This window comes from Micromonas commoda, chromosome 12 (assembly GCF_000090985.2).
Source record: "Micromonas commoda chromosome 12, complete sequence".
NCBI classification, from domain to species: Eukaryota; Viridiplantae; Chlorophyta; class Mamiellophyceae; order Mamiellales; family Mamiellaceae; genus Micromonas; species Micromonas commoda.
The window spans coordinates 134686-146035 of record NC_013049.1 but is presented as its reverse complement, the minus strand read 5'-3'; the positions used below and the strand labels follow the sequence as shown (position 1 = coordinate 146035).

Genomic DNA, 11350 nt, shown 5'->3' with positions numbered 1-11350 from the left:
CGCGGGTATCGTAGGCGGCGATTCCATTTGTATTAGTCTGACGAATCGAATCGAGACACGAAATCATATCTGAGACCCACCGCACTCCTTGCACTTACGGCGCTGACGACCGTGCTCGCAGAATGAGCCCCCACCGCACTCCTTGCAGTATTGGCGGTGACGACCGTGCTCGCAGATTCCAGACCCACCGCACTCCTTGCACTTAGAGCGTACACGACCGTGCTCGCAGATTTGGGACCCACCGCAGTCCTTGCAGGTATGGCGCTGACGATCGTGCTCGCAGATGCGAGAGCCTCCGCACTCCTTACATGTTGAGCGTATACGGCCGTGCTCGCAGATTCCAGCCCCACCACACTCCTTGCAATAATAGCGCTCACGACCGTGCTCGCAGATTGACCCCCCACCGCACTCCTTGCACCTAGAGCGGTCACGACCGTGCTCGCAGATACCAGATCCACCGCACTCCTTGCAATAATAGCGCTGACGACCGTGCTCGCAGATTGCAGACCCACCGCACTCCTTGCACTCAGAGCGCCGACGACCGTGCTCGCAGATTTGAGACCCACCGCACTCCTTGCACTCAGAGCGCCGACGACCGTGCTCGCAGATTTGAGACCCGCCGCACTCCTTGCAATAATAGCGCTCACGACCGTGCTCGCAGATTGACCCCCCACCGCACTCCTTGCACCTAGAGCGGTCACGACCGTGCTCGCAGATTCCAGACCCACCGCACTCCTTGCAATAATAGCGTACACGACCGTGCTCGCAGATTGACCCCCCACCGCACTCCTTGCAGTAACGACGCTGACGACCGTGCTCGCAGATTGATGCACCACCGCACTCCTTGCATCGACGGCGCTCACGACCGTGCTCGCAAATTCCAGCCCCACCGCACTCCTTGCACCAATAGCGCCACTTCCCGTGCGGACAAGCGCTGCACACCTTGCAGTTCGACCTCCGCTTCACTCCGTGCTCGCACGGCCCCTTTGTCTTAGGGGCCCTCTTCCGCTTCGTCCCCTTGCTCGACGCGTCCTCCGTCACCCCCACCTCGACGTCCACATCCGGGAGCATCCTATCCACGTTCGGCCGCCAAATCGCTGGCATCCACCCCAGCGCCCCGTCCAAGTGCCCCGCCGTTGTACGGGTGTTGTTGCAATTGTTGTTTCGCGCGTGTCGGCAGCTCGTAGCGTGTGTCAGCTTTCCCGCTCGTTGATAAGAGACGTTGTGCGGGTGAACGCATCAGAGGTCGTCAGTGGCGGGTCGCGCCCCCACGGACCTCATCGATCGGGAGCGGAAGAAGCCGAGCCCACCAACGATGGGCATCATGGTGCGACGTCCGTCCGCCCCTTCGTCTCCCGCGCGCCCGCGCTCTCGCGCGGCGGTCGCCCTCACCCCCGCCGAGGAAAAAGCCGTTTCTCAAACGCCCCCGTGGCGAGAGTGCCCACCCGCGGGTCGCCCGTCCCGGTCCCCGTCCCCTGACCCCGCGCGCCCCGTCCCCTTTTCGGACGCAATCCATCACCGCAGGAGACCATCGCGTCGCGCATGCGCGGCGCGCGACGCCCCAAGCCCATCAGCAAGTACGATCTCGGCTCGGGCGGGGGTGGGGCCGGCGACGCGGGCGACGCGAGACGCGCGGGCAGGTTCGGGTTCTCGCGCCGATCCGCGACGGACGAGCGCGGCCGCGGAGGGATGTTCGGCCGCAAGACGGGCGCCGCGCGCGACGCGGGGGACCTCGTCCGGCGAGCGCACGCGGGCGCGGAGACGCGCGAGGAGCTCGAGCGTCTCCCCGACGACGTACTCCGCGCCATCGTAGACGAGGAGTACGAAGAGGCGCTCAGGCTCGACGCCGAGGCGAACAAGAAGGCGGCGGCGGAGGGTGCGCTGGACCTGGAGGATAACGCCCGCGACGACGAGCGCGCGCGCAAGACGCTCGCGGAGCTCGACCTCGACGACGAGACCCTCGCGAGGATCGAGCTCGTCAAGACCATCCTCAAGGAACGGAAAGATCGAGCCGAAAAAGCGACGTGGCGCCGATGCGTCTCCATGGCTCGATCGACGCTGGGCGACGAACCGGTCGCGGATTACGACGATTTCGCGAGATTTGTGCACAGGGGACTGGACACCGAGTCGGTGGACGATCGCGAGCTGCGCAGGCTGTACGCCAACTGCCTCCAGCATCGGCCGGGATCGCGCGCCGCCGTCGCCGACGTCCTCACCGCCGAACGATTAGCGGAGTGCGTGGAGAAGGGCCAATGGTCGCGACACTGGGCCAGGTACGTGCAGGACGCCAGGCGCAAGGCGCTGGACAGAGGGCCGTGCGGGGCGTCCGCGGCGGTGTTCGGCGCGACGTGCGCCGACCCGATCGCCGCCAGCCCGTTCCCGCCGCTGACGAAATCCCTATCGCTCCCCCGCGGGTACGTTCGGTACTTGTTAGCCTTTACCCTCTTACCGTTGCTGTGGCCCGTCGCGGGGTTTAAGCGTTTGGGCGTCGGTGGCGGCGTCGCGGAGGCGCTCCACGTCTGGCGTTACGTCCTTCCCAAACCCCTGCGACGCGTTAAGGACAGCCGCGGCGACCTCGCGGCGCTGTTCCTGTGCGTGACCCCCGTGTGGACGCTGGCGGCGTTGGTATCGGCGGTGTATTTCGCGTATAGGCCCGAGTTTTTACTCGTGGACGTCGCCATCCCGTGCGCGGTGACCGGCGCGTTGGTGTCCGCCGCCGCGGCGTGCGCCGCCGCGGCGAGGGACGCGGGCGATCGCGAGCACCCGGGACGGGGCGACGGCGGGCAGCTGAGGCCCTCGCACGCGTTCCCTGGCGGTCGGACGAAAATCCCAGACGACGAGTCGAGAATCGTGCAGTCGCACCCCCGGTTGGACACGGTCGAGGAACGGAGGCTGGCGTCGGAGCGCGAGGCGGCGTCGTCGGGAGTCGGGTCGGGGGCGGTCGGCGGGGCAGTCGGGTCGGGGGCGGTTCGACGCGCGGCGGGCGTTTCTGGTAACGGCTCGACGTATCACGCGCCGAGGCCGCTGGGACGCGACTCGGCGAAGGAGAGCGCGTCGGAGGGGGGCTCGCCGGAGGCTTCGGGCGCGCCGGCTCCGGTTCGCGTTCGCACCGAAACCGCCCGAAACGGCTCGAACCCGTCGCCGTGGGAGTCCAACGGGTTCGACCGCGGCGACGACGCGAACGACCTCGAGTCGGGACCGCCGAGGAGGCTCCCGCCGTTGGGCGGCGTGGGCTCGGTGGGCGGCGGCCGAGGCCGCCGCGGCCGCGCCGCCGCCACAGCCGTCACAACCGTCACAGCCGACGCCACGCACAGGCACCACGCCCAACCGCACCACTCCATCGTCCACGTCGAACCCCCGGCCGCGTTTCGCAACGACGAGGCGCGCGACGCCACGCGCGAGGCGTTGGCGCGGGGCGACCGCCGCCGAACCGCGTTCAAGGGTGAGGTTTTTGACGTCATCAATCGACCAATCTCGGAGAAGGACGTCGTCGACGCAATCTGCCGCCGCGCGGACGAGGAAGCCGCCAAGACGTACCTCATTGGCTCCAGGGTTCCCTCGCTGGAGTTGAAACTGCTGATGTTCGCGGTGGCGCTGGCGCTGGCTTCTATACCGGCGCTGCACCGGGGCGTTCACGGCGTCGAGATTTTTGGGGGCCGCGAGCGGGTCACCGTCTGCGTCGACCAAGTCATGCCCGAGTCTGTCATGAACCTCATAGGCTTCTCGAAGTGCTCCAAGCTCGTCGCCGAGGAGATGGCGGCGGAGAAGGCGAGGCAGGACGCGCTGCTCGCCACGGGAAACTACACGTACGCCGCGCCGCCGTCCCCCGCCGTCGGATCTGGCGCCACCGTCGACGACCTCGTGCTCACCGAGACGGCTTCGAGCGACGCCGGATCGAGCGCCGGCCGCGTCATCGTCGGCGGCGCCGTGCTCTGGACGACGATCGCGACGTATTTCGCGCTGAACGCGGCGCGGTGGACGTGCGCCAGGTGCTACGAGCACCACCTCCGCGCGCGACTCTTCGCCGCGTGCGTGGACCCGCAGGAAGCCGCGCTGTTCGACGTGCCGTACGTGAACGTTCGACACGCGTGGCTGCCGTGGATGCGAATACGGATACACCTGCAGCGCATGCGACACCTGGAGCGCACGTTCGCGACGTGCGTGGTGACGCACCTCTTCGTCGTCATCGCCGGATTGGTCGTCGCCGCCGGGCTGGCGTGCGCGAGGATATACACGTCGCCGTACCAGGTACACCCACTTTACCGTGTCTTTACCTTTACCTCACCTCGTCTCACCCACTTTACCGTACATTTACCTGTACCTTCACCTTGTCTTATCCACGTGTACCCACTTTACCGTCGCAGGACGTCCACTCTGCGCCCGCGGCGTGTTTGGGCGCGGCGCTCGTGTTGAGCCTGCCGCTGTGGCTACTGTGCAACGTCGCCGCCAAGACGTTCGCGCTTCAGGAGGAGGACGAGACACTGGTGCACGAGGAACGGTGGAAGATGACGCTGGACGGCGTGGGCGACTGGCGGAGGCACGCGGCGATGGCGGACGTCGCCGACCAGGTTCGCAGGCGCAACGCCAAGGCGTGGCCGACGTTCGGCGGCCGCCGCGCCGGGCCCGGAACAGCCGCCGCTGCCACCGTCCTGTGTCTCTTCCTCCTCGCCGCGTTCCTCGCCGTCGCGGCGCTCGACGCCGGCGGCGGCCCCAAGGAGGGCACTTCGGGGGACCAACTGAGGGACTACGTGGAGGTTAACTTTGCCTACTCGCACAAGTACGCGCAGGCGCTCATGGACCGGCTTTTGAACCTAGCCGATAACGTCACCGAGACCCGAACCGGCGTGGCTGACGCCAACCGAGCGATATCGCAGCTCGACAACGTATCGCCGAGAAAGACGCACGAACTCGTCACCGCGATGTCCACCTGCATGTCGTGTACAACCCCGGCGGGTGAGTCGAAGCCCCGGCCGTGGTACGCCGATCGAAACGCGTTAGCGGCGGAGACGGCGGCGCACAGGCTGTACTATCGCAGGGTTCCCTCGTGGAACTCGCTGTGCACCGACGGCGGCATGGGCGCCAACTACACCGCGCCGGGTTGGTGCGCGGACCCGGTGGGGGAGGATCCCCCGCTGGGTAAGGCGCGGTGCACGGCGGTGGAGACGGCGGTGGACGCGCGGTGTAACAACCTGGGCGACTTGCACACTCCGCCGCCGGCGCCGCCGCCGCCGATGAACGCCACCGGGCGGTGAGCGACGGGGGGATCGATAGCGCGAGTAGCGGCGCCGGTCGCGTCGTCGATGCATGATATTGATGTGATGTTATTTCGAAGCGGAGTCCGGATCGTCGCCGTTCATCTTCTCGGTGCTCACAATCGCGCCGTCCTGATACGCATCACTCTGCCTTCACTTTGCACGTCGCGCATTTGTTTTTCTGACGACCGTGCTCGCAGAATGCAGACCCGCCGCACTCCCTGCAGTGCTGCCGTTGCCGCCCGTGCTCGCAGATGCCGCTCCCGCCGCACTCCACGCACTTGTTCCGCTGCCTCCCGTGCCCGCAGATGCCGCGCCCGCCGCACTCCTTGCACAGCGCGCGCTGCCTTCGGTGCTCGCACATTCCCTTGCCTCCGCAGTCCTTGCACCGGTAACGCACCCGTCCGTGCGTGCACACCTCCGAGCCGCCGCACTTGACGCACTTGGACTTTTGCCGACCGTGCGGGCACCCGGAACACTTCAAGCACCGGCCTCGCGGCGCCAACCCGTGCGGACACGGCGGCCTCGACGCGGACGTCTTCTTCGTCGTCGTCGTGGGTTCCATCGCGGCGCCAGCTCCCTCGTTGGCCCGCCGGCCGCGCTTCTTCGGCGGCGGGGTGCCTTCCGCGAGCGGGCCCGCTTCGTCGCCGGACGCTCCCGCGGTGGGTCCGCGAGGTTTGCGCATGGAGGACCTCCCGCCGGCGCCTCCGCCTCCTTCCCTGAGTCGCGCGCGGTGTAGTAGTGCTAGTAGTAGTGCTACCTCGTAACAACGGTCCAACAACGCGTCGGAGGCGATCTGCGTCAGCTCTCGTGAAATGAAGAAATGTTTCGACAGGTGGCGAAAAGTGGAACGAGCTCCTCGACGACGTCGACTGATGAGGACCAGTGATGAATCAATAAACAGTAGTCTATACATTATTGTGGAGAATGTGTGCTCTGCGCCGACGATGCGTTGGCCGGTCAGACCATCGACGAGGCGAGTTCCACGGCGCCGCCGATGCCGCCAATTTTGCCCATAATCCACTTGCCGATCTGCTTTGCACCTTCCTTCGCCTCTTCGTTGTTCCACGCCGTAACAGGTCCGTTGCAGCACAGCACGCACTTCTGTAAGATCAACTGCTTCATCTTTAAGATCGTGGCTCGCTCGACTTCTGGGGTGTAACCAGGGGCCTCAAAAATTAACTCAAGGACCGCGGTTCCAGTTTGTTTGCTGTACGTGTTGGTGCGAATGTTGTACCAGTTGTCATTCACCGCTTCGTTAATCACGGGTGCGAGTACACCAACTAGCGTCGGGCCGTCCCAGCACCCTTCGGCGAACATATTGACAGCCAGTTGCCGCGCGGGGGAGTGAGGCTTTTCGGTGTTCAAATCGACGATGCCCTGAATCATTCCTGTGATGAAAATCTCAAGCGCCTCATCGCTTAACTTTTCAGAGCACCCGCACGAGTTGGTCTTCTCAGCGATCGTAAGTGGAAGACAGATGGTGTACTTGATAATGGTTTGCCAGAAGCCATTGTAGTAGTGCGAGATCTTATCTGCGCAGTCGGGCTTGAACTCGCGCGGGGGTTCGTCGAAGATCGGGTGGTGGAACAACTCTGAGAAGGCGGGGTCCGAGGGTACCGAGGGATCCTCTTTCTGCATCTTCAAACCTGTTGGGGCGATAGCACCGCCGGGGAAGATCACGGCGGGTTCCAGGCCGAGGGCTTGGAGCTTGAACTTTGCATCCACGTACTCTTTCGGCATTCCCCCACCTACCCGTTCAGTCCTTTCGTCGAGCGGGCAGGCAGCGAGGGCTAGTCCACATGGACATAAGCCAATTCCGATTGCCCAAGTCTTGAGGCCGCAGTACTTTACGGTCCGGGTATGCAGGACCGGTGAGAAGGGTGGCAGCGCGGCTTGAATCGGATGTACTTCTTGCAGCATGTTTGGACTTGGCTGGTAGCGTCGGTCGTCACTCGGATCTCGTAAGTAAAGGTGAGCTGTCTGGCGACAATGGTACCGCCAGTGTTCCAAAAAAGGAAATTCTGGTGGGCGCCAAAACCTGGCACCAGAACCGGGGAGCCAAGAAAACGCGTCGGAGGCGATCTGCGTCAGTTCTCGTGAAATGAAGAAATGTTTCAACAGGTGCGCAGTCATCAGGCGAGAATCGACACGTAAAATGACCATGGGAAATGCATGTGGGCATTCAAAGGCAATTACGTCGAGCCGTGAAAATTGCCTGTTTTATCCGAACCCGACCCCACGCACCGCGCAGTCACGCAGCCGCAGCCGCGCGGAAGATGTCAGCTGCGATGACCGCCATCGCGTCGCGCGTCGTGCACGCGCGCGCCTCCTTCAAGCCGCCGATCGCCCGTCCGGGTCGCGCGGCACGCGCGCGCGGGGGAGCGGCGCCCGGCGGGGGAACGGGCGGCCGCGGAGAGCTCCGCATCGCGAGGCGCGCGGAGCAGAGCGGGGGCGAGCGGCGCGTGTCGTCCGAGGACGCCGTCGCGGAATCGGCGGCGCCCGAGGGGGAGCAACCGCCGGTTCCCGACACCGCCGCGCCCAAGGATCTCGGCGCGCAGATCCAGGAGCTGAAGAACAAGGGATCGGGCGGCGCGGGCGGGATGCCGAAGGAGGCGGAGAACCCGTTCATCGGAGCCTTCGAGGAGATCGGCCAGACGGAGTGGCCTTCGCCGATCAGCGCGCTGCAGACCACCGGGATCGTCATCGCGATCGTGATGGGGAGCACGTTCGTGCTGCTCACCGTCAACTCCGCGCTCTCCGCAATCTCCCAGGCCGTCTTCAAGTGAGCGACGACCCCCCCAGAGCACGGGAGGGTCGGGGGGAATTCCGAGTCGAGATTTTCAGGGTTAGGTCGTAAAGATGATATCGCATATAACAGTAATACTCGTGGTACGTCGAGACACGCGCGCGGGCACCGCTGGGCAAAAGGCTCGCTCACAACTCACGCGCCGTCCACGAACTTGGCGCACGCCGCGTAGATCTTCTCCATGAACTTGGCGGCGTCCTCCTGCCCCGCCTGCCGCGCCGTGTTGATGTTCGTCTTGAGGAGCGCCATGAGGTTGAGGTCCAGCTCGTCGTTGTCCACCATCTCCAGGATCATCGCCCTCTTGTCCTTCGCGCCCAGCAGCTTCTTCATGCGCTCCAGCGGCGACAGCATCGCGCGCGTCGTCTGGTCCACGAAACCCACGAAGTTGCTCGTCACCGTGAAGAGCGCATCCAACTTACCCTTCTCCTCTTCGTCGCCCTCGCCGTCGCGCCTGGCCGCCAGGTACGCGAAGAAGTCGTCCGTCAGCAAAGGGCGCTGCTTGACGATCTCGTACTCCATCTCGTTGAACTCGGTGGAGAAGAAGTACGCCACGAGCTCGTCGTGCGTGGTGGGTTGAATCCGCGCATCCCGCGCCGCCTCCAGCTCCGCCCTCGCCGCCTCGTATTCCTTGCGCAGCTCCTCCTCCTCCTTCTTCTGCAGCTCGATCTCCTTCGCCTTCATCTTCTTGTCGATGAGCATGCTCGCGCTGGTCTCGTCGACGTCGGGGAACAAGCCCTCCGGGTCGTAGGAGATCTCGAGCGCCTGCTGCGCCTGGCCGGCCTCGTCCGCCTTGAGCACCTTCCTGCGCTCGTCCTTGTCGATGGCGCGGCCGGAGGCGTCGAGGAGGAGGCCCGCGGTCTTGTTGAGGCGCTCGGCGCCCTCGCCCTCGAGGTCGATGCGCTGACCGAGCCTCTGCTGGAGGATCGCGAGGGACTCGGGGTCCACGCCGCTGCCGCCGCCGCCAAAGTCGGAGGAATCGTCGAAGTACGCCAAACACTTCCCGGCGTGATTGGGTCGGCGCCGGCGCGGGGCGGCGACCGCCGCGCGGGCGCTGGACTTGAGGTGGGACGCGCCGCGGAGGGAGGCGGCGCGCGACGCGGAGAGCGCGCGGGTGGACGTGACGGACGCCATGGATGATGTCTCCGGTGTGTGTCTCCGTGCGGCGCGCGCTTGCGAGAGGGACGGGCGGATGCACGGCGACGGATATAAAAGCTCGCGAGGTTCGGATAGGGTCTCGCGTCGCGATCAGCGAACGCGAGGCAGCGGCGGAGGATCCACCTGGCTGGTACCTTCGCATGATTCACGCGCACGGTGCGGCAGTCTCGTTTGAGTGACGAATTAGGGCAAATCTAACCATAAACTATGAAAATGTTGCAACCATGGGCCGTGTGCCTGCAGACGATCGCGGTCAGTCCTCCTCGGAGTCCTCCTCGGCGGCGATGTACGTGAACTTGAGTTCGCCGCCGTGTTTGTTTTTGGACGGGTGAAAGTGGCTCTCGTAGCACGCCCACGGCGGTTCGGGCCCGCCGTGGTACTTGTACTTGATCACGCCGTGCCAGTCCAGCTCCACTATTTTACCCATCGGGACGTCCATGCAGTCGACGGGGATGCCGCTCGCCATCGACAGCAGCGCGTGCACCGAGGTCTGGTGCGTCGCGAGCAGCACCACGTCGCCTTCGTCGTGCACCTTGGACAAGAGCTCCACGAAATCCGCTAACCGATTGAACACCTGCTCGATGGTACGGTTCTTGGCGTGCGCCTCCTCCGCGGTCATCAACGGCACGTGCGTCGATTCGATGGAGAACTCATCGTGCCACTCGTCCGGGATCTCGGTGGGCGGCGTGTCGTTGGGCTCGGGGTGCTCGGAGAGGCACCACTCCACGCACGCCCCCATGCCCACGTGAACCTGATCGAGGTACGGCTCGACCGTCTGCAACACGCGCTTGTACGGCGACGAGTACACCGCGTTGACGCCTAATTCGTTGAGTTCTTCACACACCAGTTCCTCGGCATCCTCCAGGCCCTCGTCCGTCAGGCTGACGTCGAACGTGGGGTCGTCCACCGGCCGCTTCTCGTGCCTGAGGACGTATATGCGCAGGGGCCTCGTGACATCATCCCCCCACCCGCCGCCGGAAGAGTCCGAGTCGGACATGGCGGCCGCGCGCCGTCCAGCGGTCGCGGCGCGAGTCGCTCGGCGAGACGCGCGTACGGTGAGCGGGCGGAGCGCGGGCGAGGAGGCGGCGAGCGCGAACGACGGTATTCTGCCCGAGGGGGGTCGCGCGCGTCTGATGAAGTAACAACTGAGTCTGGCGCTGACACAAAATCAGCGACCAATCCCGCTGCCTCAAGAACGAGATCTCACTGCAACGACAGCCCATTTCCCGCCACGAGCTGGAGAATCGGCCACGACAGGCAACCGTCGACGTCGCCGCGGTATGGCGTTCGCCGCGAGCACCCGCGGCCCGATGGCGCTCACCCGTGCGCGTATTGCTTTCGTTCCCATCGCGCGGCCGCGCGAGCGAAAACCGCGCGCGCGCGAAAGCCACCGGCGGCGAGCGCGGTCGGCGGACGACCCCGAAACGGTGGCGCGCGCGAGGGGGAGTTCCGAGAAGAACAACGAGCTCGTCATCGAGCCCCCGGCGACCCGGGAACGGCGCCCCGGGAGCGGGAAGAAGGACGACGACGACGGCGGGACCGAGGATACCGACGCGACGCGGCGCGCGCTCGTGGGAGTGCTGGCGGCCGTCGCCCTGGCCGCCGCGCCGGTCGCGGACGCTACGGAGGGCGTATCCCGTTCCATCTCGTCGACGTCGTCGTCGTCGTCGTCCGCGGTCGCCGCGCCTTGGACGCGACAACTCTTCGACCTCGCGGGATTCGGCGCCCCCACCGGCGCGCTGTCGTCCCCGCCCTCGCCATCTTCCGACCGACTGCGGCAGATCCTCGACCTCGACGAACGCGCCGCGTCGAAGGCGGCGGTCGGGCGGTTCGTCAAGACCGGAAACGTCGACCTCCTCCTCCAGGAGCTCGACGCGCTGACGCGGCTGGACGAAAAGGCCATCACGGAGTCCGCGGACGCCGAGGCGGCGCTCGCCGCGGCGGCGAGGCTGAGCGACAACATCCGCGACGTCGAGAACGCCTACGTCGGATCCAGAAGTGATCCAGAAGTGTCCAGAAGTAATCCGAGCCAGCGGGTCAGGCTTCTGGACAGGCGCTTGAACGAAGCGGAGTCGAGGGCAAAGACGCTGAGGCGCCGCGTCGAGGAGCTCGGGCTCGAGGCGCAGGGTGCGGA

General features: G+C 65.6%; 7 protein-coding genes across 7 annotated transcripts; 2 read left to right on the top strand and 5 right to left on the bottom strand.

Moving 5' to 3' along the window:
• Positions 1-63: 63 nt before the first annotated feature.
• Positions 64-1071, bottom strand: MICPUN_63279 (predicted protein; the record flags this gene model as incomplete). Its single annotated transcript, XM_002508901.1, has 1 exon — positions 64-1071. The coding sequence occupies one exon, from the start codon at positions 1069-1071 to the stop codon at positions 64-66; it is 1008 nt and encodes a 335-aa protein (XP_002508947.1).
• Positions 1072-1315: 244 nt separating this feature from the next.
• Positions 1316-5252, top strand: MICPUN_63280 (predicted protein; the record flags this gene model as incomplete). The annotated part of the gene is made up of 3 exons (XM_002509151.1): positions 1316-1327; positions 1525-4248; positions 4365-5252. 3 exons carry the CDS (start codon positions 1316-1318, stop codon positions 5250-5252), a joined length of 3624 nt encoding a protein of 1207 aa, XP_002509197.1.
• A 48-nt stretch (positions 5253-5300) lies between these two features.
• MICPUN_109308 (predicted protein) lies at positions 5301-5962 on the bottom strand. Its single transcript, XM_002508900.1, has one exon. It carries the CDS (start codon positions 5935-5937, stop codon positions 5395-5397), a length of 543 nt encoding a protein of 180 aa, XP_002508946.1. The 5' UTR covers positions 5938-5962; the 3' UTR covers positions 5301-5394.
• A 250-nt stretch (positions 5963-6212) lies between these two features.
• Positions 6213-6995, bottom strand: MICPUN_103582 (predicted protein; the record flags this gene model as incomplete). Its single annotated transcript, XM_002508899.1, has 1 exon — positions 6213-6995. The coding sequence occupies one exon, from the start codon at positions 6993-6995 to the stop codon at positions 6213-6215; it is 783 nt and encodes a 260-aa protein (XP_002508945.1).
• A 536-nt stretch (positions 6996-7531) lies between these two features.
• Positions 7532-8041, top strand: MICPUN_63282 (predicted protein; the record flags this gene model as incomplete). Its single annotated transcript, XM_002509150.1, has 1 exon — positions 7532-8041. One exon carries the CDS (start codon positions 7532-7534, stop codon positions 8039-8041), a length of 510 nt encoding a protein of 169 aa, XP_002509196.1.
• A 64-nt stretch (positions 8042-8105) lies between these two features.
• Positions 8106-9218, bottom strand: MICPUN_109309 (predicted protein). The gene has a single exon (XM_002508898.1). It carries the CDS (start codon positions 9190-9192, stop codon positions 8197-8199), a length of 996 nt encoding a protein of 331 aa, XP_002508944.1. The 5' UTR covers positions 9193-9218; the 3' UTR covers positions 8106-8196.
• A 251-nt stretch (positions 9219-9469) lies between these two features.
• MICPUN_63284 (predicted protein) lies at positions 9470-10213 on the bottom strand (the record flags this gene model as incomplete). Its single annotated transcript, XM_002508897.1, has 1 exon — positions 9470-10213. The coding sequence occupies one exon, from the start codon at positions 10211-10213 to the stop codon at positions 9470-9472; it is 744 nt and encodes a 247-aa protein (XP_002508943.1).
• Between the last annotated feature and the right edge of the window lie 1137 nt (positions 10214-11350).

What these genes read in the sequence shown, in the direction of transcription:
- MICPUN_109308 (XM_002508900.1), bottom strand. Translation starts at nt 5,937, where the DNA reads ATGCGCAAACCTCGCGGACCCACCGCGGGAGCGTCCGGCGACGAAGCG.
- MICPUN_109309 (XM_002508898.1), bottom strand. Translation starts at nt 9,192, where the DNA reads ATGGCGTCCGTCACGTCCACCCGCGCGCTCTCCGCGTCGCGCGCCGCC.